At 46.1% G+C, this 9,983-nt stretch overlaps 1 protein-coding gene across 5 annotated transcripts in view; it reads right to left on the reverse strand.

Annotated features, from left to right (window-relative positions):
* The window catches only part of LOC129713532 (casein kinase I-like), a 198,276-nt gene continuing 188,293 nt past the window's right edge, over positions 1 to 9,983 (reverse strand). For 4 of the 5 annotated variants that reach the window (XM_055662622.1, XM_055662621.1, XM_055662624.1 and 1 more), the window contains one exon: positions 1 to 1,505. In XM_055662622.1, the coding sequence (XP_055518597.1) occupies positions 1,451 to 1,505 (55 nt within the window). In that variant the 3' untranslated portion in view covers positions 1 to 1,450. The remainder of the gene's footprint in view (positions 1,506 to 9,983) is intronic. The other variant, XM_055662625.1, reaches the window with a different exon arrangement.

Genomic DNA, 9,983 nt, shown 5'->3' on the forward strand with positions numbered 1-9,983 from the left:
CCCCCCCCCTACCCTCCCCTCCCACTCCCACCCACCCTCACACACACGCCTCCTGTCTAATCAGTGGGAAAGCCTGCCCCCACTCGCCCAATAGGTTCATTCGTTTCAAGTCGGCATCTGCAGGTTATCAAAAGAACGCTACTCTACGGGACCCTAGAAAGATTAAGACCAGTTGTACGTTTACCGCAAGGAGGGGAGATGGGCTGGGAAAAGCTTAAAGTGTTCCTGGCTGAGGTGGGAAGTGTGTTCCTTGAGAGGACACCTCCTCTGCAGTGCGAATACCTACTTGTTTTATTAAATCCAGTGAAACTACCTCAAACATGTAATGAGCTGTTCATTCATTTTTGGCAACCGATTTGCAGCAGTCCTTGAAATCAGATGCTCGTTGACGGCTCGTGACATTTCTAGACATCCCACTTAAAAATAAATAAAAATCTCAGGGGGGAATTAATGCTGTTCCACTTTGTATTGTTTCCATAGAAACACAGCTCTTTGGATATAAACGTCAAGATTTCAACTAAAAAACACATTTAAAAGTGGCAGTACTGGCTTGGAGATTACTGCAGCAGCCAGTGTGTGTTCACTATCCACAATGGGCTTGATCTTTGATCGATATCAGATACCAGTGAGAGATCGCACGCGCGCGCGCACACACACACACGCGCGCGCACACGCAACCCGCGCACACACCGCTCCTACATTAAGTGCACCTTAAAGCAAAAAGAGCCTACCTCTTCCTCTTAAAAATGATTTCAGACAGCATGCACAAAACACATCTGGCGGCACCTGGAAAGATCCAAACAAGGTCAAGAAAAGGCTTAATAGTCGGGTGGAGAGGTGGGATGGGGCATGGGATGGAGGCTTGGCAAAAAAAAAAAACATAGATTGTAAGTTTCTCACAGCTTGTATGCTACATCACAAAATAGAACAACCATTTTTTTTTTTGCAACAAATGCACCTATTTCCTTCCACCTGTGCTGCCATTGTCAGTTTGGCCGTCTTCTCCTGCTCCAGGTGGGTGTCTCTGCATAGAGTCTGTTTGCACCCACAAGTTTTCCAGCCTCTCGGTTTGTGGCGGGACTAATCTCCCGGGGTCGTCTCCTCCCCCATCCGTCTCTCCGCGGCTGGGAAAACAGGAAAAGCTGGGGGGGGGGGGGGGGGGGGGGGGGGGGGGGTGTTGTTTGGGTGCCTGGCCCATCTCCCACAGGGTTGGGGTGGAGGGAGGGAAGGGGAAAATCCGTCGCGTGAAGAAGTGCAATTGAGCCTGAGTGTCGAAGGAGAGAAGGATCCTTTTTCCCAGTCGGAGGAACATGTAGGCACAGGCAAAAAAAACGAAACAAAAACAAAGGTCATCAGTCTGATGCTTGTCAACCAGTCAGATGGCGTTTTCGTCTGAAATGAAGGGAGTTGAACATGCAAGGAGTGCCTCGCAGTCCGTGGAGAGCTGCAGTCATTTGTGTCGACTGTTGCTCTTCTTCCTTTTCCTCCTGAAAAAACAGCAGCACCTGGGCAGGGAGGGAGACACACAATTAATAACGGCCCCCGAAGATTTAGTTGATACATTTAAACCGATGCATGGCAGGCAGGCAGGCTGAACAGCAATCGACAACCCATATCATAACTAATATAATCCAGAATTGACTCACAAACATTTTAAGGTGGAATCACAAGGAACTGCAGATGCTGGTTAACGAAAGGAAAAGACACACAAAGTGCTGGAGTAACTCAGCGGATCAGGCAGCATCTCTGGAGAATATGGATAGGTGACATTTCAGGTCCCGTCTTCAACCTGACCCACCGATCAATGATCTGCCTGATCCGCTGAGTTACTCCAGCACTTTGTGTGTCTATTTTTCCCCATTGAGTACTACATTTTGGTAGTAAATAAATAAATTTATTTTATGGGCGCCTTTCAAGAGTCTCAAGGGCACCGTACAAAAATTTAGCAGGTAGAGGAAAAACATGTAAGGGGAATGAAATAAATAGGAGAGACATGACTAGTACACAAAGTAAAGACAGAATTCAATACAAAACACAATATGAGGCAATTAATGCACAGATGAAAAGGGAGGGGACGTGGGGCTAAGGATAGGCAGAGGTGAAGAGATGGGTCTTGAGGCGGGACTGGAAGATGGTGAGGGACACGGAATTGCGGATCAGTTGGGGGAGGGAGTTCCAGAGCCTGGGAGCTGCCCTGGAGAAGGCTCTGTCCCCAAAACTGCGGAGGTTGGACTTGTGGATGGAGAGGAGACCGGCTGATGTGGATCTGAGGGACCGTGAGGGTTGGTAGGGGGAGAGGAGGTCAGTGAGATATGGGGGGGGGGGGCAGATGGTGGAGGGCTTTGTAGGTGAGGATCAGGATTTTGTAGGTGATCCGGTGGGAGATGGGAAGCCAGTGAAGTTGTTTGAGGACTGGAGTGATGTGATGCCAGGATTTGGTGTGGGTGATGAGTCGGGCGGCTGCATTCTGGACCAGTTGGAGTCGGTTGATGTAGGTGGAGCTGATGCCAAGGAGAAGTGAGTTGCAGTAGTCCAGTCGGGAGGAGATGAAGGCATGGATGAGTCTTTCAGCAGCGGGAGGTGTGAGAGAGGGTCTGAGTTTGGCGATGTTGCGGAGGTGAAAGAAGGAGGTTTTAATGACATGGCGGATGTGAGGCTCAAGGGAGAGGGTGGAATCAAAGATCACGCCAAGGTTGCGGGCCTGGGGAGATGGGGAGACAGTGGTGCCGTCGATGGTGAGAGTGGGGTTATTGATTTTGCTGAGTGTGGCTTTGGAGCCTATTTTCAAAATGGGGAGAAAATCCATAAATCGGAGGTGCAAAGGGACTTGGGAATGTTGGTGCAGGATTCCCAAAAAGTTAATAAGCAAATTCAATGTGAGCATTTATTTGAAGAGGGCTTGTATACAAAAACAGGGATGTAATGCTGAGGCTCTATAAGGCGGCATTTGGAATATTGTGAGAAATGTTGGGCACCATATCTGAGGAAGGATGTGCTGGCTCTGGAGACAGTCCAGAGGAGGTTTACAAGAATGATCCCAGAAATGAGTGGGTTGACCTTTGATGAGCGTTTGTTGGCAGTGGGCCTGTACACGCTGGAGTTTAGAAGAATGAGGGGGGGGGGGGGACACCTCATTGAAACGTAGAAATAGTGAAAGACTTGGTTAGAGTGGGTGTGGAGAGGATGTTTCCACTAGTGGGAGAGTCAAGGACTAGAGGTCACAGCCTCAGAATTAAAGGACATTCTTTTGGGAAGGTGATGAGGAGAGATTTCTTTAGTCAGAGGGTGGTGAATCTGTGGAATTCTTTGCCACAGAAGGCTGTGGAGGCCGTCGGTGGATATTTTTAAGGCAGAGATAGATAGATTCTTGACTAGTACGGGTGTCAGAGGTTATGAGGAGAAGGCAGGAGAATGGGGTTAGGAGGGAGATAGAACAGCCATGATTGAATGCAGAGTAGACTTGATGGGCCTGATGGCCTAATTCTACACCTATCACTGAAGACCTTATATCCTTATGGGTGTGAAAAACATACATACAATCTCATTCCACAAGCAGCAGGCTGGCACTAAGTTATCACTAGACATGGTTAGTCTCGAGTAGGATTGTTATAAATAAAGGAGTGGCTTTCAATGGAGGGTGATTGAGTCACTGGAGGCCCAAACAGGTGGAAATGGGCCAAAACATACTTCCAGCAGTGGACTGCCCGTCCTCAAGTTTAGCACTGCTGACCCACCACTGGACTACTGCGGATGCTGTCCTAACCATGACTGGTGAGGGCCACATGGTCGCAATTTGTGCGACAGAACCTTCACTGACAAAAGTTTTTCACTGTACCTCGGTACACGTGACAATAAACTAATCTGATGTCATTGATGAGAGGCCACAACATGCTCCAGATACTAACAACACCTGATTAAATAACTGAAGTAGGAAACGCCCTGCTTCGATGTAGATTATTTTGTACTTACCTCAAAGCCAACATACTCAAAAGACTTTTCCCACCCCAGTTAATCCTGCTTCTCCCCGCTCCCATAGGGCAGAAGATTGAAAGTGCACACCACCAGACTCAGGAATAGCTTTTTCTCCTCTGTAATCAGAATGGTAGTTCCGTAAACTAGACTGCTGTCACCTCTATCCCATGGTGGATATTGGACTTGGTCTATGGAACTATTGCATTACAATGCTGACAACTATGTTCTGCACTTGGTATCTTTCCCTTTGCTCAGCCTAATGTACTTGAGTTTGACTTGATTGCTCTTATGGTTTAGGTGTAGATTTTTTATAGTCATGTGTACCGAGGTACAGTGAAAAGCATTGTTTTGCAAGATATCCAAAACAGTTCAGGTATACCATATGTAGATACCTGAAATTGGAGGTCAATGTTGACTTCTCCAATTTCAGGCAGTCCTTGCTTTCTCCCTCCTTCTCTCACTGCCTACTGTCTCTGCCTCTTCCTTTCTTTTTCCCGCCCCCGACATCAGTCTGAAGAAGGGTCTCGACCTGAAACGTTGCCTATTCCTTCGCTCCATAGATGCTGCCTCACCCGCTGAGTTTCTTCAGCATCTTTGTCTACCTTCAATTTTTCCAGCATCTGCAGTTCTTTCTTAACCATATATATACAATCTGTTCAAACTCTAGTCCCGGGGTCGGCAACCACCGGCCCCCGGGCCGAATGTGGCCCGTAACCCAAAATCATCCGGCCCGCCGAGCGCCCGCCCTGAGCGCGGCCAAGCTCTGGCTGTACCGCACCCTGCGCAAAGCCGTTGGCACAACCGCGCACCTTCTGCGAACACATTTAAGAAAGAACTGCAGATGCTGGAAAAATCTAAGGTAGACAAAAATGCTGGAGAAACTCAGCAGGTGAGACATGCAAGGATTGCATGAGGCTGCCTCACTCGCTGAGTTTCTCCAGTATTTATGTCTACTTTCTGTGAACACGTGATTTGATGCCTGCCATCCGGGGCAGGATCCATGTGTACACGTGTTAGATGTGGCCCACCATCCGCTCACAGACATGCGTCCCGGCCCTTCTGCAGAACAAGGTTGGCGGCCCCTGGTCTAGTCCGATAGATATTATTAAAGCTTTATTTCAGACACAGGTCCATATACACATCAAACAGTACAAAGAATTACAAAGATACATTAAGAAATTGCATATTAGCCTAAAATATATATAAGCTATTGCACCAATGCCATCTTAGCCTAGAAGTGAATCTATAGCAGCTTTTCAGAGGGCTGATTAAGGCTTCAATTATGTGGTTCTCTGACTTGTCCAGGCGACACATAAAACTAAACATCAGCTGTCTTAAGAGTGCCTCACAGGTTGGCACTCTAGTGGACACAAACAATTGACTGGCACTATGCCACCTAGGGACACGAAGTAGCAACCTCATTGCATCATTGTACGCTACCTTAAGCCTCTGCATACTCTTTTTCTTATACTTAGACCACAATTGAGCAGTATATAACGGTGTGATGTAGGTTCTGAACAGGGAACACTTCACATGGTCAGAGCACATATAAAACTTCCTTATAAGCATGTTGGCTTGAAGATAAATTTTACAGCGCTGTCGGTAGAGGTCTTTGTCATCCTTCCAGTCATCAGATATGACATGACCTAAGTATTTAATTTCCTCACACACTGCAAGAGGACTGTCTGACAAATAAAAGGTCGGAAAAGTTGATTCCCTGTCCTCAGCGCTTCTAACTACCATTATGCGGCTTTTCTTAGCGTTATACTTTATGTCATAATCAAGGCCATACTGAGAGCACACCTTCAGCATCTGCTGCAGCCCAGCACTATATGGACAGAGCAGGACCAGGTTGTCTGCATACATCAGGTGATTAACAATAGTGTTGCCCACAAGACAGCCAGTTTTTAACCTATTTAACTGATTTGACAATTCGTCCATATAAACATTAAATAAAATAGGAGACAAAATTCCTCCTTGCCGCACTCCGTTACTAACGCTGAATGGAGCAGATACAACATTGTCCCATTTAACCTGAAACGTTTGATGGGCATACCAAAACACTAAAATTCTCACTAAGAATTTAGATAGAGTAAAGGGGAAGATACAAACAACATGTGTAGTCTTATCTGATTTGACTGGTTAGCATTCACTGTACCTCAAAGCTTTTCACTGTACCTCAGAGGTCAAGGAGAGAGCGTTCATGTCGCGGCCCTGTTTCCACTAATCTGTCCACCGCCACACAAGACAGACACCATTGTATGCAGATGCCGAGAAGTGTTTTCACCTCTGGCTGAACAACTTCTAATCTTGCGTGTGGACTCAACAAGAAGAAGACTGTACCTCAGTACATGTGGCTATGATAAACCTGGTCAAGGCTGGTAGTGATTCAGGTCAGTGGGCAGAAACAGTAGTGGTGGAAGCCCTGGGGTATAGGTGTAAGTTCACACTTGCATGTCCATAGCTCCCCGAAAGTGGCAATACCATCAGAGTGGTAAAGAAAGCTTGTACCTTCATCAGTCGAGACATGGAGCGTAAGGGTCAGGAGGTCATGTTGCAGCTTTTCTCAAAGCCTCATGTAAAACAAATCATGTGCAGACGTTAAGGGCCTGTCCCACTTACGCAATTTTTTCGGCGACTTGCCGGCACCCGCCATAGTCGCAGTAGGTTGCCGAAAATGTTCAACATGTTGAAAATCCAGCGGCGACCAAAACAAGGCACAACTCTTTGGGTGACTACTCACGACCAAATAGGCGTCATGTGTCGACACGTCGCGGGGTGAGGCCTGTATGGCGACCTGCTGCAACTATGGCGGGTGCTGGCAGTCGCCGAAAGAAATTGCGTAAGTGGGACAGGGCCCTTTACCATTCCACCCGTTTGTAGCTGTGATTTGGCTTTGATTTTACTTTAGATAGAAACATAGAAAATAGGTGCAGGAGGAGGCCATTTGGCCCTTCGAGCCAGCACCGCCATTCATTGGGATCATGGCTTATCGTCCCCTATCAATAACCCGTGCCTGCCTTCTCCCCATATCCCTTGACTCCTCTGGCCCCTAGAGCTCTATCTAACTCTCTCTTAAATCCAGAGACAGAGACACAGCATGGAAACAGGCCCTTCATCACACCGAGTTCACGCCGACCATCGATTGATCACCCGCTCATACTATTTCAATGTTACCCCACTTTCTATCCATGCCCGACACATAAGGGGCAAAATGCAGTGGCCAATTAACCTACAAACCTGCACGCCTTAGGGATGTGGGAGGAAACCGGAGCACCCGGGGGAAACCCACGTGGTCCCACAGAGAAGGTGCAAATTCCTCACAGACTGCACCCGAGGTCAGGATTGAACCCGGGTCTCTGGCGCGGTGAGGCAGCAACTCTACCCACTGCGCAACTGTGCTGCCCCCTGCACCAATAACCTGATCCACCTCCTGCAGCATTTACCCCTACGCAGTGTCTAACCCAGCAATGCAGTTATACTCAATAATCTGAGGTTGACTTCATTATTCATCCAGACCATTCCACCAAGGAATTCTAGCGACTATGCAGATTAAATGAGACACCGTGATTACACAGAAACGAAACGACAGCAGTACTTTGTGCAGCAAGTCAATGAAATATTTTTGTATACAGGCAACCTGTGCTATGGCCATTCAAGCTATGGTGATTCACCTTGACAAATTCACAAACCACTGCCCCAGAATTGTGATACAGAATATGATCCCCTCTTACCGAATTTAAGTGAAGAAAAAAAATTATCATTATTGACTAATTTCGAACAGTTCTGTCGATTTGCTGACAAACTTTAAAGCAATTTCTACATTAGGGGTTCAAAAAAACTGGATAAAGTGGATGTGGAGAGGATGTATGCTCTAGTGGGAGAGACCAGCACCAGAGGGCACAGCCTCAGAATAAAAGGACGTATCTTTAGAATTAGATGAGGAAAAATCTCTTTAGACAGAGGGTGGTGAATCAGTGGAATTCATTGCCACAGACGGTGGAGATGCCAAGTCATTGGGTATTTTTAAAGCAGAGAATGATACATTCTAGATTAGTAGTGGTGTCAAAGGTTACAGGGAGAAAGCAGGAGAATGTGGGTTGAGGTGGTTAAAAATAGCTCTTCCATGATCAAATGGCAGAACGGACTTAATGGGCCGAATGGCCTAAAGCTGCTCCTATGTTTTTTGAAGTAGAAGTCTACCCTTCTTGGTAGGCCTGGTTATTAGTCTGATATCCCTCGTCCGGTTTTAGCTTCTTCTATTCAATTACAGATCTATTTAAATCCCACAGTCTCAGCTATTCAGACTGCTCTTATTTCTCCTTTCATTTCTCCCATCATTTCATCCACATTTGCCCCTTCTTTAATCAAACGGCTCTTATTTTTCTCCTTTGCTCCTATTCTCAAAGTGCTTGATAATTATACCTGTTCCAAAGAAGCATTTCACCTTGAGAAAAGGTTTATTTCGCTGGATGCCATCTGCATTTCTCAGTAGACACAAACCCTGGAGTAACTCAGCAGGACAGGCAGCATCTCTGGTGAGAAGGAATGGGTGATGTTTTGGGTCGAGACTCTTCTGACTGAAGAAGAGTCTCGACCCAAAACATCACCAATTCCTTCTCTCCAGAGATGCTGCCTGTCCCGCTGAGTTACTCCAGATGTTTGTGTCTATCTTTGGTTTAAACCAGCATCTGCAGTTCCTTCTTATGCATTTCTCAGCTGGTGCAGTGGTAAAGTTGCTGCCTTTCAGCTCCAGAGACTTGAGTTTGATCCTGACCACAGGTGCTGACTGTGCAGAGTTTGTACGCTAGTGCATGGGGTGATCACTGGTCGGCACGGACTTAGTTGGCCGAAGCACCTGTACCTCTAAAATCTAAATCTAAAAATTGCCATATCTAAGAGTTTGATGTGTTTCTGATCATTTTTGGTATTTATAAAATAACAAATCCCAGACACTAATTATTTCCTTTGACCTAGTCATCATAATGTGAATGCAGTAGAGTGCTGACGGCAAAATCTATTTTAAAATTTACAAGATCTGCCATTTTTGATCAATTGGAGTATAAGATTTCAAATCACACATCCCTACTCTATTGTTTCTCTTTCACAAAGTATTAAAGCTCGATAATATAATGCACTATAGTGAAGACGATCTTTGTCCCAAGTGGGATGGGGGGACCATTTGGAAAGCATCCAATTACCCATGAGATAAACAGCTGAAGAGTATCTAATTACCAGTAGAATAGGATTTGCTAATTACATTTGTTCTTCAGGGAATCCTCAATTTCCTATTTCTCTTGACTTGCAAGCATTGGATAAGCTTTGTCTTCTTTCAACGAGTTTGCTTACTTCAGTTTAGTTTGGAGATACAGCGCGGAAACAGGCCCTTCGGCCCACCAAGTCCGCACTGACCAGCGATCTCCACACATATTACCCTACACACACCAGGGACAATTTGATATTCGTCTTTGGGGTGTGGGGGGAAACCGAAGATATCGGAGAAAGCCTACGCAGCTCACGGGGAGAACGTACAAACTCCGTACAGACAGCACCCGTAATCAGAATCGAACCCGGGTCCCTGGCGCTTTAAGGCAGCAACTCTACCGCTAATCATGCCGCTACTTGTTTTAATTTGAGAAACATACTAATGGGAAGTACATTATTAGGGAGTGCAGATAAACGCTATCAGACTAATAATAGCAATTACCAAGATATTACTCTCAGTGCAGATTCTACTTGCAGATGGCGAGTCAAAAATAAATAAGGCCATCCTAATTGAAATGGTCTGATCAACACATAAAGTCGCTCATCACTCTGGGGAAATTGAGGAGTTCACCCGGGAGGGTGAAGAGGGCAGGTCCAAGTGAGTCAAGATTACATTAGTGCTCCATTTAACTTGTTCATGATGACTGAATGGCATTCCACAGAAGATTTCAAAGGTTCTGTGTAGACATATATAGATCTGGGTAGCTTGATGCTTGGCATTGGATTTCTGTTAACTCATATTTGTT

This window comes from Leucoraja erinacea, chromosome 36, assembly GCF_028641065.1.
Source record: "Leucoraja erinacea ecotype New England chromosome 36, Leri_hhj_1, whole genome shotgun sequence".
Classification (NCBI taxonomy): Eukaryota; Metazoa; Chordata; class Chondrichthyes; order Rajiformes; family Rajidae; genus Leucoraja; species Leucoraja erinaceus.